This window comes from Stegastes partitus, unplaced genomic scaffold, assembly GCF_000690725.1.
Source record: "Stegastes partitus isolate 25-593 unplaced genomic scaffold, Stegastes_partitus-1.0.2 Scaffold666, whole genome shotgun sequence".
Classification (NCBI taxonomy): domain Eukaryota; kingdom Metazoa; phylum Chordata; class Actinopteri; family Pomacentridae; genus Stegastes; species Stegastes partitus.
The window spans coordinates 303,615-327,627 of NW_007578397.1; the positions used below are offsets into that span (position 1 = coordinate 303,615).

A 24,013-nucleotide genomic window follows, 5' to 3' on the forward strand; every position below is an offset into this window, starting at 1 on the left:
ATGTCTGTACGTGTTGGATGTGTGTTAAGGGTCTGTTAGTAGGTGCAAACTCTGAAACTCAGACAAGGGGCAGGCACTGGGATGGACGTGTAACTGTGTCCATGCATGTGCAGCAGAGGAGGACCTGGGAGGCGTCCTGCTCGTCTTGAGGGACACACTCATTCAACAAAGTTTCTCCGTGAACCAAAACAATCATGCTTCACACACAGAGACAGACAACACACTGATAATGGACACACTGTGGACTTGTGGGTCGCAGGGGGGGAGGGAGCAGACAAGCACCTCTTTGGTTCAGCTCAGGATGGCTCTCTGGTGCGTATGTCGTATTTATGAGTATTTGGTGCAGATGAAGACACCATGCAAACAAAAACCTTCTGAATATTTCCAATGCCAAGACCCCCTCCACAAAAAAAAAAAAAAAAAGCCAAACTTGCTCTTGCTCAGCTTTGGTCAACACCGTGGCCTGGCACCGAATAACCTGTTTCATTACTGCATAAACCTCACAATGTTCCTAAGCAACCTGAAGTGTCCAAGGTAACCATGTGTTATGAGCAGCGAGGAAAGTTTTTAGGTTTTACTTCAAGGGCAAAGACCAAAATTAATAGCAAAAAAGAAGGTTCAGAGGTTCCTGAGTAATGTGGTACTCAGGGGAAATAAATACAAAATTGAAAAAAAAAAAAAAAAATACAGAAAAAATCGTGGCGTGTGGATGAAGCTGCTTTCATACGAACAAAGAGGCGAAGCATTCAGCTTTAAGTCTTGTTGTTTCTGACTGCCAGCGGTTAAAATTCTCCTGAGGTGTGGTTTCAGGTGCAACACTTTGAAATTGACTTGAAACTGTCATTCAGAGGAGGTAGCCGAAGCACCGGTGTTATATTACTCCATAAGAAACTGAGAAACTATATTAGGAATGTTGTTCGGCGTCCACGACACCACACTGATGAGATGGCTGCCAACTTTGAGGGAACGTTCAAAGCAGTGGCGACCAATTAATTTTGTTTTCATACATCACTGTTTGGGCAACTTCCCCGTATTACATCACATTACAATAAATTGAGCGTTAGTTGCTAGGAAACTCCCAGATTCTGTGACGCGATCAAACGATTTCCAATATAAAATAAAGAAATGTTTCACCCTCGACAGCACGCTGTAATGAAACACAGGACTGCAGCCATAAGTAATTAATTGCTTGGCATAAGAACAATCTTAGGTTGTAGAAAAATGCAGCGAGAAAAGCGAGTCAGGGCACAAGGGGAGCTTTTCTTCCCCTCCACATGACATCAGGTCATTTTTAAAGCACATATGAGATAAATCCCACAAGTCAAATCCTCTACGTGCAAATCTGTTCTCCGTAAATTCTCAACCCTCCAACAGAAAACATCTCCTCCTACTCTTTGTTGCTGTTCTTTTTTCATTTTTTTCCCCTTAATAATCTCTTAATTGTGTTCCCTGTAAAGTGACAGTAACTGGAGACTCATGCCGACAGACCAAGGTGACATCTTCAAATGTTGTTTTGACTGAACAAAGCCGAAACATTTTCAGAGAAAAGCATCAAATCTTCACAATCCAGAAGCTAGGAATGGCAAAAATTTAACATCTTTGCTCAAAGTCCCTTTTGGGTCATTCATTAAAATACTAGAAACTCTTCTCTGTCATAGTTGCACATTTCGATTTCTTTTTTCATGAAAACAATCTCTTCCTACCAGCTCTGTACTACACAATCACTAGTTGTAATATTGGAGTAATTCTGCCATGCGTGTTGGAACCAGACAACGATTTTGAAGAATAATAAAGATAAGGAAAGCCTGCAAGTTGAGAGGATTGTCTCTTTAGCTTTGTTATGTCTGAAATCCTGACTGTTGGAATCTGCGTGTTGTTGAGACTGTCTTTGGCACTCTGCAGTTTCAAAATGGAAATCCTCCGTTGTTCAGCCTCCAATGAGCAGCCATTTCTTCCAGCATTTAAAAAAACACCATATGGACACGTTAACAAGGTAACAAGCGTGATTTTCACCAGAGGGGTTCTTGAAAATGTTGTTAAATGAATGTATTTTCCAAGTGAAACTCCAAGTGGTCTCCTGTGCCTGCCTCTCCTCCAACCACCTGCCTTTATGTGCGGTGCATAAATGCATTTCCTCCCTATTGTGTTTCTCCACAAAAATAAAACAAATTAGCTATGTACCTTCTAGGGCACAGGGTTGAGAATTCATACCGCTTTATGCAAAGCAAACCAGAATTGAAGCGCTATTTTTAGCAGCAGCATTGCGTAGGACGGCGTTCGCGCTGCAGAGCGAGTGTAGCTGGGACCATAAGGTCTCAATGACACCACAAACACAGGTGGCCGGCCCTCATCTGGCAGCAGCGTGAGGTCTGAGCTGGATGGAGGAGCTGGAGCCTGTTTGCCAGAGGACGCGAGCTCTCACAAAAGCAACAGAAAGAGACAAAGACACCTGGACAGGTCACCCTGGACCATCGATCAGAGCCTCCACAGCCAGACGGGCTGCTCTGGGGGTTGAGGCCCCGACGCAGGACAACATTTCCCTTGACCTGTTCGACAAGCCTGCTTAATTGTAAGTGGATCAATCGTGCTGCAGATAGCGAAGAGAATGAAACAGAGAGGTCCACTGAGTGTCATATTGATCGCCTTTCTAATGACCAAACCTGCCTCACACTCGTCTCCTCACAGACATCCAGCTACTGTGTGTGTGTGTGTGTGTGATGTTCAGATGTTCTGTAAATGGTAGTCGGATAGCTCACAATACGCAGCGTAACAATGAGCCAAAGCAAGTGCTCCAGTCTGAAGGTCTGCAGACAGCTGTGTGGACGCCACATATACATACGTGAAGGTAAAAATGAGACTCTGAAGACTCGTAAAGGTCAAACAGAGAGCAGACACTCAGGCATGGCAGTGGCTGGGATGGTAAGCATGGATGTACAAAGCAGGGAGCAAGGCAAAAAGATGCATAAAGGGGAGCAGTGGGAGAGAGAGGCAATGTGCAGGCTTCAAAGGTGGACACATAAACTGAAATGGAAGCTGAAAAAAGACACGCAAAGGTCATGGTTTCACTTTTCATCTGCGGCGTTTTTGTGATTTGATTTGGGAGATTTTAAAGAATCCCTGAATGAAAATGTTCTGTAGCTACATCCAGCGTGCAAAATCATGATTGTTCAATTTATTAAAAGGCAAAACAGGGAAAATGCACATTAAATTATGTCTTTAACGCCTGGCCAACAGTTTAACATGATAGTGTTCAATGACTTTAAAGAGAAATGCAGCAAAATCCTAAAATCTGAGAAGTTGGAACCAGTGATATTTGGCATTTTTTATGAGCCACGCTAGCAGTTTAGAACTATAACAATGCCACTTGGTCCCTAATTGCTCCAAACAGAGCACACGTCAACAGCCCTTAAGTCCAAAATCTGCAGGAAAGTCTAAAGCTTGACTCATTTTTATACTTAGTGCAACTCAGATATTTAGTTTAACTTTATTTCACTTCCAGACACTCTTCATTATTCATTTTTAAAATATCTTAACGCTCTGATTAATATCGCCTTTTAATATTTTAGTATCATTGTTATCCAAGTGCCTTATTTCTGTGCCAACATCTTTCATTTTCTTACATTGTTAATGAGCTCTCCATACCTGAGTTTAAATAAAGGTTGAATAAATTAAATGTTTCTGCTTTCACCATTAGGTCAAAATTTTGTCCAACACCCATAAAACTGACGTCTTTATTCCCAACAGCCTCATTAGTGCTAATTAGCAAAGGCTGTCACATTAAACTACGACTGTGAACTTGCTAAACCTGCTCACCCTCAGCATGTTGGGACTTTCACTGGTTTTAGCACTTAATAAATCCTGTTAATGGCTCCTGATTTATTCTTGAAATGACCACATTATAGTCAATTCATTCAATGTTCATTAATTAAATGATTGGGCTGCTGTTTATTTCAGAACTATTGTACATGATCTAGACTGTATTGGCTGAATCGTGTGAGGTTTACAACTTTTTAACACGAACATTGTGTGTGCATTGTGTTTAATCCTCTGAACTCGAAGCTGTTTTTTTGTGTCCTGTCACTTTGTTTTTAACTCACTAAGAGCATGGTTATAGTGCTGTAAATCATTAAAAAGGAAAAAAACCTGAAGTTGAATTTCTTTGATCATTTACAAAATTTCAAAAATCTGTTGCAAAGTTTTCCTTACGTGCTCATAGATGTCACTAACACTGAAGACAACGGTGCCTCTATACACTCTAAATATTCAGTTTTCTACATTTTAAATTAGTTTTCTACACTTGACTCCTTTCTGCTTTGTGTAAACACTTCCTGCAGTTCAACCAAAAAGTCACAGATTTTTGTTTCAGTGGTTGCAACTCATAGCTTCATGGTTGCACCGAGGACCAAATCATTTGTTTTTCATAGAATCTTGTTAAAGCAAATGGCTTTTTTAAAAAAATGTAGAATAAAGTGGATTTGATGAAATGTCACAGAAGAGTGCTTCAAGGACCGTCAGGACATTAAAACTCTGACAATCTGTTGTGCTTTTACAGCTTCTTGCTCTGATAAACGTGTCATTTTTGCACCTTTTTTAAAGATAAAATAATCTTTTCTAGTTTTACGTGTGAGATTTGGTTAAGTTCTGCAATGGAACGGTGCATCATAGATAAATCTGAAAAGTCGCTCTCATTTTGCTCTGATAAAATGGTGCAGTTTTAGCTATTGTTTTTTAAATACCGTGCTTATGGTTCAGTGGGTTATTTCAGTCTAAAATGTGCAAAAATACAAAATTAATCTGGAGGAGGATGATAAAGAAATGACTAAGACGAAACAGATCTGATTGCAGCCTTCTCTATTTAACACACATTCTGATCACTGTCAGTATCCAGCAGTTTTTAAACGATGCTTACTCACAGTTCAGCGCCATGTGAGCAAAATCTGACTTCCAGTTCATCCAGATTAAGTTAAAAGTGCAACCACAGCCTTTGTTGTCCCACAGATCACACAGGAGCAGTCTCGTAAAGGAAAACACTACGCAAGCCATGCAGTGTTGTGGTGGGAGCTGCGTGTCGACCGGGCTCAGACTCACTTCCTGGCTCGGTTCTGGACGGCCTGCTGCTGCTGCTGCTGCTGTTGCTGCTGCTGCTGCTGCTGGACCTGCTGGGAGGGGGCAGGCCTCTTACGACTGGGCTCCATCACCGGGGAGGGCAGGCCGGGCCGCACCGCCGGGCTCCCTCCGTACGGTGGGCCGGGGGGGCCCATGGGAGCTCCCTGGTGGGGCATCCTCGCTCCAGACGGCATGCCAGGACGCTGGGAGGAGAGTGGAAAGGATAGGGGTCATAAAAACATTCTCCACTGAGTTTCCTGATTAATTATAACCACAAATTAATGTTTCTAAAAATACAACAAAGCAAACACGAGATCAATGGTAACTTTGGTGCTTTTCCTGGATTAAAAGGTGGAGAGTTTTTCTGTGAACACACCTATCTTTTCTGACAAAATCATGAATTAGAGCTTCGACAAAGAGCTTCTAATCCAGACGCCACAGACTTGACCTATTAAAACACAAACAGCGAGTTCACAGTGCTACATATTTTGCCTGTCTCCTGTCTTTGGCAACCTCTGGCAACCTTTCAGCAATCAAACAACAGCAGCTTTGCGCAATTTAGTGACGTCAATTTACACGATTTCTGTTTGGAAATGTTTCCACGCCGGGCCACAAACAGGAAGATAAAACTGTTCCGTGAAGCTTAAAAAGGGAGGAAGGGATTTTTTTGTTGTGTTTTGTTTGTTAGATAGTGACATGAAACATGCAGCGTGTCATTTGGGCCCCTTTTGTGGTGTGAAAATAATGTGATACCGGAGCCTTGTTTTGTTTAAAGATACTAATTTCCACAAACTGCCAGCAACAAAAGCAACTGTGCCGAAAACAATCGCACACCCCTTGTATTCTTTCTTGCTCTCTTTATCTTCTCTAAACAAGAATCGTGTTTGGCAGCTGAAAAATAGACTAAATGGAGATTTTTCACAGTGTGCAAACTCTGCCACATGCACAGTCAACCACGCGCCTCCGAAACAATGCAAACAGTGTCAGAGCTCACAGTACCACGCTGCCGCCCTGACGCCTGGGAACAACTGGAGAACTCTCACCTGTGCTTGTCACTCCCATGGCAACAGCTGCCTCCCGCCTCGGTTTATTGTCTGAAACCAAGCAGGGGTTTTTGTGCGAGAGAAAGAAATCGTCTGACTGCTGTCTGTAAAGGACCCCACCAGAACACATCTACTGAGAATAACCAGCCCTCTAATTAAAATGAAATTACTTTAACTCGTCGACGGAGAAGAACAGAGGAAGGATTCAGATATTGCGATGTAAAATATTTTTACTACCACCAAGACATTGACGTATCAGTGATTTTATTTTATATATGTTGGCACAGATACCAAAACAATCAGGGTGGTTTATTAGATTAATTCATTCTTTATTCTACACCTCTAGTGGTAAACCTAAACTAAAACGCTCATGCTTTGCCTTGAGGATTTGCAAAATTTCATCATTGTGTTGCTGTTAAATGTGTCTAAAATGAAATGTAAGTATTTTTTCAATTTCAGAATGCCAACATTTTCTTTTCATGTGAAGTGTACAATTATTTTTCTATAGCAGCAGCACTTTCAACACCACCACGTCATGTGAGTGTATATATTTATCCACTATATAGTCCCTGTAAAAGTTATATGATGGAAGGAAAGAGTAGACTGCAGCCACTCCCCTCATCCATCCATTCATTCACTGTTCCCTTCATTATAAAGGAAATAGTTCACTAAAGAGTGACCAGTAATTCAGATTTCTATCATCTGTTTGTGCCAATCTGTTGAGTCGCACAGTTGATTGACTATCGATTGTACATATAAATTGTATAGATCCACTTTTTGGGGTTGCTGTGAGTCAGCGTACCTTTTGAATAAAAATGATCTTTTTCTGGACATTGTACACATCATAGAAGAAGAACTTTTAATTCACTGCAGCAATTCACTACACCACTCATTCTTGTTTGGCAGTATACTTAAAGGAAGCATTTTTACAATACTTAAAGTTTCATAAATGTTAAATTATGACCAACTAATACAGGAAACCAAGTTAGAAAACAGATAGGACTTTTTCCCCCAGCAGGCCGGCTATGGGGTTGTTCTATCGGTTCAATGCAATCATATTTTTTGTGATTTTCCCTGCATATAAACATCTTAGTCTGGAATCTCGTTGTTGTAGGTCTTAGCAAGACTGTTGTTTCAGAATTGAATCCCCCCCCCCTGTTTGTGAATAACTCTTTAACCACCTTGGGACTGCCAGCTATCTTTTAAAAAATTGCCAAAATTCAAACATTTATCAGGAACTGCAAGAACAGAATCATCACATTTTAACTTTCCATGAGTCTTCGAACTAATCACGTGTAGTGGGAAAATTAACCCAATGTAAGCTTAAAGTCATGATATTTCACCAAAATCACTTCAGTCTACATGTCTCATATAAAAAAGTTGCTATAAATAATTAGCCGACTCCGTAAAAAACAGATTCTGTTGCTTTACCTTTTCACATTAAATCTTCCACAACACTGATCAATTTGAAATCCTTGTGTAACATTCACTACTTTGTCTTGGCATATAATTCAGTCTGAGTAAACCTGATTGTTTACTTTTTGATCATCTGATTGTCTAGTTTCCTGTTTCTGTCCTTAAAACGTTGTGTACAACTTGTTGGGCTCTAAAGACAAACTAGACTTAACTTGAGTTAACTGGCAAATAGCTGTCAAACCAACGCAGCAGAGAAAAAAAATCCAATACTTCCCCTAAATAAAATATGATGGAGTTAGACGTATAAATTAGAATAAAAATGGAAATAAAGAAGCAGAGTGCAAGCATTTCAAATATGTGCCTCATAAAGTGCATATTTAGGGTGTTTTTATGTAAAGCACATCGAGTTTCGCTGTAATTGAATGAACTTCATAAATAAAGCTGCCTCGCCTTGAGTAAAGCTATTTGCAATGTGAGCACAAATTGATCTATAAATATGAAAATCCTTGTCACATTTTAAAATATGCTGCGCGTGTATTCTTCTGCACCTTTCTATTATTCAAAAAAGTATATATGACGTTGCTCGTTAATTATGTGCTTCATTGAGTGCGTGATGGGACATTTTAAGGGAAATGAAGGTTATCGTTTGTTTTAATTACATTTTTATTTGAGTGCTACTAATAATATTCCAACTTCTGTGGTCACACAATAAGACCTTTCCATCGCAACTACGCGCATGTGAATCGTGCTGTTTGGAGCCGTGAAAGCTTCAAATTTTAACCCTCGAGCTTGCGAAACCGACGAAAAAGTCTCTGAAACTGCAGCTCCATTTGCTGAGAGAATGCCGGAGAAAGAGGACAGCTGAAGGATACAGATCAGGGCTTTCATAACCTCACGTATGCTCGCATTTTTCCAACATTTGTCACCTCTGAGTGCGGATTACTGCACGTACATACACACGACTGAAGTGATCTTTAGACTGTCCACAAACACACCGAAAACAAACAAAGAGGGAATAAACAGCGGGGAGGGCACAATAAGAAAGATATTAAATCGAGCTAAAAAAATGCAAAAAAGCATTCATTCAAAGGGGAGGTTTAATAACTCAGAACAGATTATGGCAGCGTACGACGGGCAAAAGACTGACGTATTATGTGCCCTTTGAAACGGGCCGAGCAGAGATCCAGTGATAAGCAGCCCGAGCAGACGCTGCTGTCACTCTGGCCGGGAGTTTGGTCGCTGAGGGGGAGGGGACGCAGGGGGGGTCACAGCAACTGAGAAGGGCCTCCAAACAGGAGAGGATAAAACAACATATGGTCGTGGGGGCCTCCTGCTCGAATGTTGTCACCTTGTGCAGTCTTAGGAGACCTCCTTCTTTTACTTCCCATAAGCTGGACAACAACACCAAAACAGGCTAGACTTCCAGCAGACAGACCCACCCAGACAGACACACCACCACCAGCGCCGCCGCCGTTACTGCTGCTGCTGCTGCTACAACCGTCTGTCTGGAGAATTCGAGCCTTCCAGATAACAGATACAGAAAACCATAGCTGGATAATGTAAATCCACACACACAATGAGCGCTACTCTATAATCTGACCTGCTGAACTGACTCCAACACTCTGCCCGGAGCTCTGCCAGCCAGCCAGCCAGCAATCGAATCTGCCATGTGGATGGATATCTGAGAAGTGTGTTGGCATCTCTGGGAAGGCTGGAGGGATTTGAAGAGGCCAAACTTAACCCACACTGTACTAAACATATGAATCTGTGGGTTGTTACAAGGATGGTCCCTTAAAGGCTTCGATTGGAGCCCTGAAATCTATTAAAAATACTGAGGATGAGGTTCCTTCAGCGGGATACGACTTGTTTCATAAGATATTCAGTTCACTATGACAAAATCAATCCTCGCTTCTTTTTATTATGCTGCTAAATTCTCTGCCGTGGATGTGACAGTGAACAATGGAACTCATGAATTCAGCTCATTCAGGAAACAATTAGAGAGCATTACCATCCTAATCAGCAATTTTGTTTAAATATTACTTCCAGATTTCCATCTTATGCTCGTAATTATGGAGATCAGTATTAACGCATTCAATATGAGGATTCGTCAGTGGAAACGAACAGATGAAGGTGTCGTTTTACACGTGTTTTGCCCGATAAAACAACATTAATTAGATTATTCTGCTTGTGCATACAAACGCAGACAACAATTAAGACCTGGAATGATCAGGGGAGTAATTAATTAGCTGATTAGTTGATGGTTTCCGTCCTAGTTTGTGTATCAGACATGCTCTAGTGCCATGCAACATACAAGGATGAGTTTTTAGGAGTTTAATCAATGACCAAGGATGGACTTGAAGCAAAATGTCAAAAAAAATTTGCTGTTTCTAGCTTCTCTAGTGTTTTTCTTTTTAGTGTTTCCATTTAATCATTTGTCAGACACGTGCATCCAAAGCAGAGCTGCAAAATAATACTTTCATTATGTTTTCAATTAGTCGATTCACGGCAAACAGTGAATGTCTACAGATCAAGGTCTTCAGCGTCTTCAAATCTTTTGTTTTGTCTGACTACAACCCAGGCACAATTAGAGAAAATCATCAATTCCTCACATTCGAAAACTAGAAACAGCTTCTTTTTTTTTAAACATTTTGTGCTTAAAGGTATTGATTAAACCCCTATGAACTCAGTCAGAATTTTTTTTCCATGAAAACAACCCCATCCTGCCTTAAAATGGCTTCAATTCTATTCTACGCCGATACTTCCTCTGGAATGTGCAGATCTATGAAGTCTCCCACTCTTTCTCCACCCACTGCTCGAGCACACCAGCTCACCTACGACTCTTGCAAAACTATTCTACGGTACAGAATACGGTACAGTGGCAAGTTCTAATAGTGGAGTAATTCAGCCGTAGATATTTAATGCACAAACTGATTCTGAAGACAAAAGAAAGATAGGATTGGTTCGTTAGTTTTACGTACGAAACTTCAGAAGTCGGAATTCGTGTTTATGAGATTATCATCGATACACTGTAGTCTTAAGGTGTTATTTCACTCATGATGTGTCCGCAAGCATGCAAAAAACTCTATATAGGCATGTTAACAAGGTACAAAACTTGATTATTATCAGAGGGGAACTTAAAATAACAAACAATTCTGCCTATGAAATGACAAAAAATTTGAAAAAACTGCTACAAGCCAAGGAAATGTCTTCAGATATCATTTTGACTGACCAAAACCCAAACATACTCACAGAAAAGCATCAAGTCTTCACATTAGCAGATGACACGTCTGCTTAAAGGCGTACTGATTAATCTCATTAATCTACCATTAATGTATCATCAACTGAAGTCAGCATACAAATGAGGAAGAAGAGAGAGAGAAACCTTCACTGTAAATTGACCATCTTAGATTTTTTTAAAAACTATTTTTCAGGATGTCGTATAAATTTGTTCAATGACACTGTGGTATTCATTCATGTAATATCTCTGGTTGTGTTCAGCTATTGTGGGAAATGTTGCACATCAATCTTAAGGACACTTTTATGCTGTATTAAACAGTATTGTATATGAATGCTGCTTTAATGTGATTATGTACCCTTATTTATGAGGTATTTAATTAGCTGGATTAGTCAAAACAGACATGCCTGTCTGGTTGTTTTATCCATCAATAGTCTCTCAATTAATTTTCTAGAAACTGTGTCCTGATACGTATTAATACTGTAATATAAAATTAAACTGTCATACAGGCTTATAGTAATATTTCTAACGCCAAGTATCAAATAGAGTGCTAAATCTGGATTAAATCTGGGGTTAATTTGTCAAAATGATGCAGATATTATTTACCGTTAGAGGTATCTGATGGCTTTATGTGCTGGGATTTTAAATCATTAGTCGTCACCTGTATCAAACTGAGGTAAATGGAGCTTCACAATGTTAAAACATAAAATTAAAAAATTAAACAGAATCAGCTTTTTGAAAAACAATGTCCTCATTATTCCATGTAACACAGCGTGAACTGTTTTTATGGTGACTTTTTCTTTGGTAGAAAGTAATTTTTTAATGAAAACCCAACATGGCAAGGTCTGTGGATGTTTCAGGGTAACCGGGGCATTGTGTTCGGAAAGTCAAGTGGCTGCTGAATTTCGCTTTTTAATTGAACTTGTCAATGCTGTGGCACCACAGACGAACTTTCTATTGTGCCAGAGCGAAGGAAGACATCCTGGATTATAACTTTTTTTTGTGTGATTTAGGCGACCTGACCTTTTAAGGAAACAATAAAGACAATCCAAGTGTGAGAAAAAGGTGAAGTTTATGTTCACTGTCCTCACAAAGACATACTCTGAATTTACAGACGACAAAGCTACAGTGTGTCGTATTGTGTTTTGGCTTATCGGGGTTTCCCACGCAGAGCGCTGGAAGGCTTTTCCCTCCACCTCAGCCCTCGCTGACCTCCACTCATATGAGCCAGAGAAGTAACACAGCAGGGGGAGGTGAGGCAGAAAATGAAAGAGAAGGAGGAAGAGACCTCAGCCCACCCATCGGTCTTGGGTGCTGCTGGGAGAGTGGAACACTACGACCTTGAGTAGCCACAACTATGATTGCCTTCGCCGTATTTATACATGTTTTATGTATGTAAACACATCTGTGCATGTGTGCTTTTGTGCGTCGAAAAAGCTCACTTTGCTTTATTCGCCCACGAGGGGAAAAGGAAACGTCATCGCTCGCCACAAGCTAACACACTGCGCCAAATCATCCCCATATCCCATAGTATAAATATTTCTCCATTCTGCAGTATACATGCCGGGGAACGTGCCGCAACTATTACAACAAGACTTTTCCAGCCTAGAAATGTGGGGGAGAGACGGAGGAACGAGGAGAGGCAGGCATGAGAGAAAATAAGCAGAGGGAAATATTTGGCTTGGAGCAGCCCGAGCCTCATCAAGGTTAATTGGTCTGTTGAGAGGACACACTCATCTGGCTCATCAATCACCTGGTCCATTGTTTCCTAAAGTCTGTCTCTGTGCGCAGGGCGTCAGCACCGAAGCCCCTGTAATGACCGCTCCTGTCAAAGAGACAATAGCTCATCTTGTTTCAGTGTATAAATCGAGCTGGTGTCACTACGCCCGACATCAGCCCTGATTAAAATGGAGTTAAATCTAAAACCAGAACTCTGTCAAACAAGTTCTGGGACTTTAAGACATAAAAGGATTAGACAAACACATACTGTCAAGTCTACTTGACCTTCTCGGCGTACTTGAGGATTTGGAAGAGATGCCAAGTTTCGGGATCAGTGCAAAGGTAAAATTCAGTTCAGCAGACGATGGAAACCGCAGTATCTACTGAAGGACAGGGCTTTTTATGATCGGGATTAGGCTAGTATTGATTGTTTTCTAATTGTTTGGAAAGACTAAACCAAAATTTCCATTCAATGTATCCGACCAAAGTCGTTTTGTTCAAGGTTCCTTCAGAATCTTCGTTGCCTACATTTTGCACAAAGGTCAAAAGACCCCCAAAGCTCACGCAAATCAGCCCGCTGACATATGAAAAAGCATCGGCTGTTTTTACAGGCAATTTTTGCGTGCAGCCATTTTATACTTCTTCATCAGTCCATTTACTTTGCTCTGTAACTCCCAGTTGACATGTTGAAGGCTAATAAACAATCTGTATGTACAGCTGCAGATTTTTAAGAAGTACTCAACCGAGCAGAAACGTTTAGCGCCGCAAACCCCAAAGTTACTGTACGTCTGAACTGATAGTGACTATTTGGGTAAAATAATTACCCTCTAAATTTAATTTTGATCCTGGTCCCTGTGGTGGCAACAAATGGAGTTCCTCCTAAGGTTCCTATGGGAAACTTCCTGTGGTAGAAAAGACCCCACAGGAAACCAGCATCAACTTTGAAAAGCCAACACCAGTGACGTCTAGGCAGTTAAAAACTTAACTCAGTCAGTCTCAAAAACGTTTTTAAATACTAACTGAATTACTTTTGTAAATTGTTTTTGCTCTTTCCAATCTGTTGGTCGAGTCCTACAAGGGGTCATTAGAGGACTGTGAGGAGTCGGCTGCATTTTTTTTCAAATATAAAATAATTGAGACAAAACCTACGACACAAAATTTAGATTCTTTTCTGTACATTTCTCTAAATTCTGCTTTTTTGTCATGAAATAATGTGTACTTTAACTAATCCAGGTCTCTGTAAAGTAATAAAATGAGCATCCTAGCATCAGCCATGGACGACAACGCAACTGGTTCAAGTCAGACCTTGATTATACTCTCCTGTGGACACGCACACCAACAGCTGCAAACACCACTTATTATTATATTACTTTCTAGTCCCTTTGGGGTCCACTTAGAGACCTCTGGTCCGAACATGCACAGTAGATCACCATTTACCTATTCTGCCCATGAACACTAATGCCCTTGTACCGTAGTGGCTGTGTGGACTGTCTGTGCCAGTTCTGAGTTGCACGTAGACTCTTGTGGACTCGAGCAAAAGATGAAATTTACATCACAGGACCATAGCGGTTCCTTGTTTATTCATACAATGCCTTCATTTAAATAGTAACGGTTTGAAATTCTTTTTTTTTTCTTCAGCTGAACAAACAAGAACCACAACGTCTTTTTGACCGCCTCAGTATAGAAAGTGAAGTCAGCGTCAGAATCTGGGTGAAGGTGAACTTCAGTTGAACTTAATCAGGAAACTGAAACCATAACATGGTTCCAGAATTGTATGTAAGAGGGTCGAGGGTTGGTTTTTGTGTGTTTTTTTCTGTGCAGACCAGATGCATAATATTATTAATAAAAAGCAATAAATAAAAAGTTCCTCCTCTGGTGACAATTAATAAGAAAAACCTCAAGACGTACATGCTTTCAGTGGTTATTTTTTTTTAACACTTTATATTAATTTCACCTCAAACGTTGACCTTGTAACTCACTACCCTGTTTTCCTTATTGCAGTGTTTTATATAATTTTACATATGAGTTGCTTTATGACTGTCTGACTGTTAAGATGCACGGCACTTTGACCAACTCAGGTTATTTTAAACGTTAAATAATTGAACTTGATCTCTTGCCCTTCATGTCCTGTCATTGCTCTGCTGCGAAATCTCACAGAAAAAATATTTTAAAATTGAATCGACAGAGCAGCAAATGGCAAACATTCTGATAAGTGATTGATTGTCTGCTTATTTTACAAATTGTTTTTTAAAAAATCACTGTACATTTTTTTAAATTTCAGTGTTCCTAGTTTAAATATTTTTGCTGTCGACCTGAAGATCTGTTGAGGGTTTTATGGGGTTTTTTCTATCAGACAAAACAAGACTTTTGAAGGTTTCGTGCTGAGCAACGCGCTGACTGAACGATAAATCAAAAAAAATAACCGGCACATTAAGCAATAATTAATTTAAGTCTTAATTACTGCACTGAAAAATTAAACTCAGAGGGTAGGCATGAGATGAGAGCTCAGGCTTTGTTTTAACAGGTCACAAGCACACAAAGGTTAGGAAACACTGCCAGGAATTACATGTTTATTTACACACTTGAGTCAAAGTCAAATGTGCTAAAAGTTCCAACAGGAAAGGATTTTTTTAAAAAAACAACAATATTTTCACATCGCCCTGAACACTCCACATCCACGACCAAAACAAACCACCACTGTGCTCCACGCGCTGTTATTAATGTGCTGTTTCAGGCTTATGGTAATAGTTGCCTAACCTCTAACCATGAGCAACACTTGACTTGACATTTCATGCTAGCTTCACATGAATGGGCTGATTGTTCTGCGTGATTTCCAGGATTGGCAGTCTGCCTCGGCTCCATCTACGATATTACGTCCGTTTGTCTCGTGACCTTACAGGTTCAAATCCTTCCACCGACCAGCGACACGCCGCCTGGAAGCCCACTCCGGCTGTGTTGTTTTGAGTGGACTCGTCATTTCCCCCCCTTCTGTCTGTGACTCCCAGGGAAGCATGCTCAGTGGTGCTGCTCTGCTAGCCAAAGGGGGAGCTGGCTGCTTTTTTTTTGCTGCTGCTGCTGCTGCTGAGCCTCTATTTCTACAATTATCCCTTCTTCTTCTTTTTTTTTTTTGTGCTTGAAATCCTTTGCTCCCCATCCTTCTTCTCCCCGCTCCCCCCCTCCATCCCTCCCTCCCATCCATCCATGCTGCTCCACTTCTTGTTCTCTCTCTCAAGCCATCTCCTAACAGGCTGGGATCCAGGGGGCTGGAAATAACCTTCACATGGCCAGCTTTTTACCCAGCTATCTCTCACACACAGACCGCTGCGCCGACTCATGCACACACACAGACGCGCACACGGATGCATGCCAGAGCCCAGCTCGCTTCACGGGAATGACGGACAGCGCCACTCACCACTCCATGGACCAGGAACTCAAACAGTTTGCTCTTGGTGGCTTTCCTGGCTCCCCCCGCCGTCTCCTCCGTAGCCATTTGCTCAGTCCCCTCCGTTCACCCTGCTATGTCTCCCCTCTCCTTCTTTTGTCTTTCCCTCTCCCTTCACCCAGCCTCCTGTTCCCCTCCCCTGCTCCACTTTCCTTCTCTTTGTGCTCTCCTTTTCAGCACTGCCTGTCCCTGACTCTCCTTCTCTCTCTCCTTCTCTCTCTCTCTCTCTCTCTCTCTCTTCCCTCCCTCTCCCTCTGTTTTGAATGTGCAGCAGCCCTGCCGAGTCTCTCACTGTGTCTAGCTCACTTTTTAGTTGAGCTGCCTTTCAGGAGCCGGGCACGTCGCTTGGAGGTGGTGGTGGTGGTGGTGGTGTAGAGGAGGAGGAGGGGGGGGAGAAGCCGTGCGGGGGTCTGGCAGGGGGGTTTCAGCCAGCCCACCCTGCCGCTCCCCCGCACAGCTGTTGCATTCCATTGGTAGATAAGGGCATGCGGCGCGGCGAGGCTGCTGTTTGGTCTAAACGGGGGCTGGGGAGGTTAGAATCAGTTAGCCATTCCCCTGCTGCAGCTTCCTCCACCCCCCCTCCAACCCAACCCCAGTGACCAACCCAGAGGCCACGGTCAGTCAGCACACACGGAGCTCTGAGTCTCATTCTCAAAAAAAAAAAAAAAAAAAAAAGGACATTGGGCTCTTAAAGGGGCCACGCCGCATATCATTAACAAAACTGCCATATATGATGGAGTTGTGACGTGGTGGTGATGATGTGGAGCAGCAGGGTGATGCTATTTTCTCAATTAAGAGCACTTGAGTCAGGGGGTGGGGGGGGGCTGCTGTTTGTCAGCCTATCTCACGAGAGGCAAGCTAATGTGCTCTAAAGCCACTTCACAAAAAGGAAAAGGGCCACGTCAAGAGCACCTTCAGTTCCTGTGTTTCCGCGCTGGCCTTTGTCAGAGTGCATTCATAGGTTACAAGTATTTCCTCCACTTGCCTCATTAGCTTTTACCTTTCACCCAGTAGCCGGCCCAGGCTGCGGCTACACTGTAATGGCAAACAAACAGGCCGGCCTGCACAGCAAGGTGACTGTGTCGCTTGACACATGTAATTAGGGTCTGTTGTAATTTCTTGCAGGCTGCTTTCTAAAGCGTTCTCCAACAAAATGCACAAAAAAAACCCTCCGAAAGGAAAAACAAAACACACACACACACACACACAACATCCCTTCAAGGACAGAGGGAGGAAAGAAAAGAGTGACTGAGAAACAGCAGCACTCACTGTTTCTGTGTGCTGTGATTTCTACAGTGTGACGTGACAAACCGTCTCGCACTCCAGTTACACACCAGCTTCGCCCGTCGCCACACAGGTCATTAGTCTGACTCAAACCACGCCGAAGATTACGACTCTTTCAAGTCTCCTCCTGCCCCTCGTTCTCTCCCCGTCTTCATCCAGCCGACAGATCAGAGGAGTGAAATATTCATGAGGTTATTTGAATGACAAAGGAGGTGAAGTGGGGCACGTTCAAAGGGGGCTTGGCTTTGTGACACATGATGGCAAATTGTCACTGTTATTGTTTCCTCTTCCTCTGTTCTGCTGGTGTGAAAACGGCAGAAAAGTGTTGAACCAGGTGTCAGACTGGAAAGAAGATTATACCGTAAGAGTTTAAACAGTCAATTAGAACAAAATCTGTTTGTTACTCGTTACCATATTTAATCAGCTTGAAAAAAAAAGTGCTAAGAATATAGAGAAGGGAGTGTTGATTAATTTCTGAGCAACAGCTGAGAGGAAAACTCTGCAGTTATTGTGTGGACAGCTGGTTAGTGGGTCTGTGACCTCTAGTTCAGAGGTCGTGACCTTCTGGAGGACGCACCACGTCTCAGAGAAGGACCCACGCCTGTTCAATGCAACTACATCACCTACTGCAAAAACAATACTGATACAGAAGCTCAGAAAGGTGCAGCAAGACACAAATCCGAATGTTTTTTTCCTTCAACTTCCTTTACATCTCTGATTATTGGACTCAACTTATCGATAGGCAGACGCTGGCCCTCCCATGCGTTGCTGACAGCGTGCAGCATCAGTCTGCTTGGTGCTGACGCCTACTGTTGAGATGAGTGTACTGCTGCTGCCTTTAAATCAGTCTGGGAGCCTTCAAGAAGCCCCAAACCTTCACTGCACAATCTTTATACCCTCGCCTCAATCCATCTGTGCTCTCCCTGCAGTCGAGAGCTGCAACAAAATCGGTCTTGCTTGACGTTAGATTAACCTTGTATTACGTAACACGCGGCATGGGCTTTAAATATATTTATCATACAGGCGCACAAGGTGTGCGTCTCAATTCCCTGCAAGGTCAAAAGCTCAACCCGCTGAGCTTATCCGCGCAGATCCAGAGATTGTGCCAATCTCCCCGTTTCTACAGCAACGACACGTGGGCGTTCAACGATAACAAAGAGATCGAGCAGCTCGGGCGATGAAAAAGGGAGCCTTGAGCGCAGGAGTACCCCCTGCCGGAGCCCCACCAGCTCCCTCACCAAAGCCAGTCAGTCTCACCAAATGGTAATGTCCCAGTGTGTAGCAGACAGGGGGGTAGAGGGGGGCTAACAGGGGGTAAAGGAGCTGCAGCAGTATTACTAATCACCAACAGGGGGAGCAAACAAACAGGCATGGAGGTGCTGCCTGCTGGGGTCCATGTTCAGGAACCGGTTGCTGTGAGGATAAACACTCCCCGATGGGAACCGAGGCTCACGAGGAGCAGCAAAAATGATGTTAAAAGATTTAACGGCTGGCTAATTTTTCTTGCAGCCAAGTTTCAAAGACTGATGTTATTTCCAAAACATCTTTTTAGGGATTATAAATTCCTCACTTCCTTATTCGGCCACATGAGGAGGACAAAGAGCTCTCCCTACATACAGTTTGCAAACTGTCTGGTCTGTCGTCTGCCCTGAAATACCAGCTTCACCCTCATTTTACAGTAAGTTATAAACAAAGGACGCCTGTAAGAGTCCAAGAAAAACCCACCCCGTGTGAAAAACTGGCTCACCTTTCTAATATTCTACGAAACCTACAATCTGTGACACAATTATTGCTTCATCTTGGTGTTTAAATGTCAGAAAATAGTGGAAAAATAAATAACACCACACTCCAGGGCGACATCTCAAACCGTCTTGTTTTGATGACCATCAGCCCAAAACCCCGAGAAAGTCCGTATCCAGCAATATATAAAAGGAAAAGCAGAAAATACACACAAATTATAGGCTACAGCAAGGTAATGTTTGCCACTTTCAATCAATTATAAAAATAGAAGCAGCATATTTTAATCAAACACCTCTTTGGTGAGGCGAAAATAACATCCTGTCGCTGCGGGTATTTCTCTGTAACCTGAAAATGTATGGGTTAATAAGCACAAATTAAAGTAAAAGCTAAAGAAAATGACATCCCTGATATTATTTATGTAGAGTTAAACGCTCAAAAGCACAGATAATCGTCTTCAGGACTGTGTGAAACCAGATCAGTACTGGTGACCCAACAACTACTAAAAAAAATGACTGATGAATGAAAATACATTAAAATGAGTGTCATGCAAAACAAAACCCCACAAAAATCTCCCATGTGAAATAATCAACTGTCTCAAATGTGGCCCATGTGTTAAAGTCTGCTTGAAGGAAACTGGGGGATTTGTTTCTAGACACTTTCTATATATCAGGAAATAACTGCTGAACAAATAAACAATTTTACATCTATGTTATGTTCAGGACCTTCTGGGCAAATCCGAAATAGCGTGCATTAGCATCAGTAGATTTCCTCCTCAAGCATGAGTTACTACATCAGTTTGCTTGCTAGGAATGCCTCCGCCCAGCAAATGCATCTTCCCTGGATGTCAGAATTTGCAGAACAGCTCAGTCTCCTTGTTTAAGTTTTCTAAGAATGATGAGATGAAAAGAGGCTGGACTGATTCTGTTGAAGAGCTGAAGATCAACATCAACACTCTCCTCTGCAGTGATCAGTTTACACTAAGCAGTTCTAAGCAGTCTAAGCTGCTCTGTGTGCTCAGTTTATTACAGTAGGTAACTTAGTCCACAGCTGCAAAGAGACCAAAATATTCCATATCTACAGAGCTGTCTCCATTTGTGATTTCACATCTGTCTGATTTGATTAAGGTTTGTTTGCATGGTTCATTTGAGCTTCTGTAAAAGCTGTCAATCAGCTCCTTCACTGGACACGCCTCAGAGCAGTGATTATGGCTTATTTTTTCATCATTTTCAAACTTAATTGTATGTAATTGGTGATGTTTTGAATCATTCAGATATGCCTGATTGGTTCTCTGTGGTGTGACACATCCACAACATGTATTTATTGATGCTTTACACAGACTTTAACGTAGGAAAGGATCTCTAGAAGTGGGCAGATGTTTGAGAAAATTGGTTGCTTTTAAAGGTTTAGCCAGCAACACAAATTAAACCCACTTTATGTCAAATTTAGTGAACATCTCTTCGTGGTTGTGTGGCCGTTCTCTGTATGCTCTAAAAATATATTCATATACAGTTCTGGTTCTGTAAATGGGAAACCAACCAAGTGGCTCGGACCAATTCCACACCAGAGTATCCCAGCTAGTCCTGTGCAAATTCATATCTCAAGTGGAAATATAGGGGAGATGGGAGAGAGGCAGGGCAGCCCTCTCTTCCAAAAATGAGTTTCCTAGACAACTAACCTGCATCCTAATTACGTCTTGAGGGAAAACAGTTTGTTTATCACACGTATGTCCTATCAATCTTAAATCTTTGTCATTTATTTTACTTCTTTGCTGCTTTTCAGCCAACCAATCATACATTTTACAGTGTGGGTAGCCCAGAAAATGGACAAGAAGCTTCAAACATGTTGCAAAAGGATAAATTTTAACCCAAACCATGATATTATGCGAAACCACTAAACTACGTTTGGTGCCTAAACCTAATGAGGGAAAACCTTGCTTGTTGCTGATATATGCCTCCATCCTCCCCTCCAATCATCTTATGCAGACTTTATGGCTCCTTTTACACTAGAAACCTTTGATTTACGTCACAGCCTTGCCTTTAGGAGACAAAATATGTAAATAAGAACGCAGTTTAGTTGTAGAGGAACATAACATCAACAGTATTTCTCCAGAATGATGGTCTCTAACTTTAAGGTTGGCAGTTGCTGGTGTATGTAATCAAAGTTGCATGAGAAGATATGCTGGGTGCAGTCAAAGAACCCACAGTGGTAGAAATATCCCAATAAAATTACTAATACGTTGTGAAGTTTATGATTGGTAAGAAAAGCTCGGTGAGGGTAAATTTATTGCTTTGCTCTGTTTAGCCGATCATGCAAGAATGAAAGAATGAAAAAGAAAGAAAGAAGCTTTGCTCTTACTATCTGCAATTATTCAATAGTCAGAAAGAGAAATGTGCAATACAAAGAGCAAAATTTTAAATCCGTGCTGATGTTTAATGCACGGCTCCCAGCGGTAACGTTTACATACCAGAGACCACGAACCTGCCCCCGTCAACATTATTGTCACAGACAGATGGGGCGCACAAGGGGGAATATGGACTGTACTGAGGGCATGAAGAAAGTCTCATTCCCTCCCACTACTGGGCCCCTCTCCCCGCTTTCTTCAGTTTAAGAGCTGCAGACAAAACCCAGCTCAAGCTGCTTAAAGGCCAGAGCTCTCGGAAAGCTACTCAATAGCCATCAGCCACCATCAAAGGGACTGTACAAAGCATGCGGCACTGCACCTTCACTGAGGGGGGATTAGGGAGAGGAGAAGTACATTTCAGCAGTGATTTCTCGCAGCTAGGCATATGTAATGAAGAGGAACCTGCAGAGAAAGAGAGAAAAGTCTCCCAGAACGGCTGAAAATAATAGAGCATCTGCTGATATTTTGCGATCAAAGTGATTTGCTGTGAGGAAAAAGGTGAAGGAAAGGTTTGCACAAAGCAACAGTGTTCTGGTGGATATTTTTGTTGCCGAGGCATGTTAAGCACCTAACCTAAGAAGCCGCAGATAAGGAGTTTAGGGTCAACCTTGGATTTCAGGGGCTGTTTGAGACAAAGCATCTTTATCCAGACAGCGTTTATGGTTCAGTTCCTTGTCTGCTCTAAAAAGACGAGGCATTGTGGAAGCAGATGGAAAAACGACGCAACAGTAATGAGCCAAGTTTCCCCCACGAGCGACAAACAACACACTGGGACAAGCCTGAAGCTTTACCTGCTTCGGGGTATTTCCTGTTTGCTGTAGCCATGACAACGGCATAATCTGCCTTGCGTTCAAAGCTAACAGCCAATCGGATGAAAGAAACGCAGACTTCAGTTACTTCAAAACTGGAGCAGCAGCTGCTGAACTGAGAGAGGAACTATTCCAGAGCTTAAACTGTAAAACTAAAAAGAAACCCCAGTTCTGGAGAGAGAGAGAAAGCCTCAGTTTGCCGTGTTAGTCAGCAATGAGGTCACCAGGATCAAGTCTGACACAAATATACAGTGAAACACAGCCGCTCACTATGAATAAACCCAACCAGGTCCCATATAAAAATTCCACAGGATGAAAAATAAAACTGGCAGGATTCTCTGAATAATTCCTCCACAGCAAACTCTCCGGTTCTCCCCTCACCTCCCACCCCTCACCCTCTTCTTTCCTACGCTGCATCCAAGCTAAGTATTAGCCCTGATCTTTCAGCACCACTCTGCCCAGGCAGGACGGGAGACGGAGCCGACAGAACGAGGGCAGGATTGGTATGTGCAGGGCCGCATCGAGGCCGCACCGAATATAAGAGATGAAAAATCAAACGCGGAGCTGAGAGGCATGCACAGGGCCGCCGTGTCTGCACATGTTAATGGTCAGGGAATGAAGGAAAGGAATTTTTATGTTTGAGAAAGTCCAGGGTCATAAGTTAATCTATACTTATGTACATAGCATATGAGCATCAAGTTGTATTTCAGATTTATTACTACTGCATGTACTGTAAGAGCCAATTACTCTAAAATGAATATCCTACATATCTTTGCAAACTCCTTTTTTTTTCTATCAACTCTGCTACTGTTGTGAAGGCATTTACAAAATCCTCAAAGACTTTTTTCTCCACCAAGGTAGCAGAAAATGCCACACGACACTGTTCTTTTTGTAACAACACAAGCAAAACATTAACATGCTACGGTATAAAAATGTCAAACATCTGAAGTAACATTAATAACTACGAATAAAATCCAAATATAGCTCACTTTGTACAAATTGACAAAGACGTGAGAAAGAAAAAAATAAAGAAAAATGTGATAAAAGTCTTTTTTATTTTGCCATACTTGATTTTTTTCATGCAGACTGTTAGAGGGGGATTTCAGGAAACACCTTATAGGTTTGTGAAGTGACCTTCTGCGTTTCTAAAAGACTGACAGGTATTTATTTTTAGAAAAATCAATGCTCAGTTCTGTGACTCGAATGTAATAGTGATGCAAGAGTTGCACCGACTGGAGCTAATGTACTGTACATACACATAAACAGATGATTAAACAATAACTAGAGTGTAGAGCCTAATAAAAAGCAGCAGATAACACAGTTACGTTGAGGTTTAATGGATTCCCAGAAGAGAAAAGGCTCATTTTGTAATGTGATTTACTGTAGGCGAAGTGCATTTCATGTTTTATGAACGAAGTACAAGTTCTGCTATGACTAATAATAGTTCATTCCAGCACTCATTCCTGTTTTGGTGCCTTAAGTCACTTAAATGATGACTAATACTACCATATATCACCTTAGTGTGATCATTTCGAGCTGCATCAGAATTAATAAGAACAAAAGAAATAAAGAGGAAAGGACAACAGTTAGTTACTACAAGCTTTGCCAGCAAAAACCCCCAAACTTCACAGCAAACACATTTCAGCTCATTCCTGATGCTTCACTAAATCACAGCAGCTTATTTATTTCCCTTGATTCTCACAAAAAGGTTTTGGTGTAAAGAGCAACACAAAATCAAATAACATTCACTTTCACCAAGATCAAAAATGTTTGTCGTCTTTAATGCCACAATAGAAACACTCTCCAATAAATCAGTCA

General features: G+C 41.8%; 1 protein-coding gene across 5 annotated transcripts in view; it reads right to left on the reverse strand.

Annotated features, from left to right (window-relative positions):
* Positions 1-24,013, reverse strand: part of smarcd3b (SWI/SNF related BAF chromatin remodeling complex subunit D3b) — a 52,340-nt gene that overhangs the window by 19,996 nt on the left and 8,331 nt on the right. For 4 of the 5 annotated variants that reach the window (XM_008290325.1, XM_008290324.1, XM_008290322.1 and 1 more), the window contains exons 1-2: positions 15,932-16,181; positions 5,089-5,309 (exon numbers count right to left, since the gene is read on the reverse strand). In XM_008290325.1, coding sequence (XP_008288547.1) covers positions 5,089-5,309; positions 15,932-16,009 — 299 coding nt within the window. In that variant the 5' untranslated portion in view covers positions 16,010-16,181. Of the gene's footprint in view, positions 1-5,088; positions 5,310-15,931; positions 16,182-24,013 lie in introns of those variants that run through there. The other variant, XM_008290323.1, reaches the window with a different exon arrangement.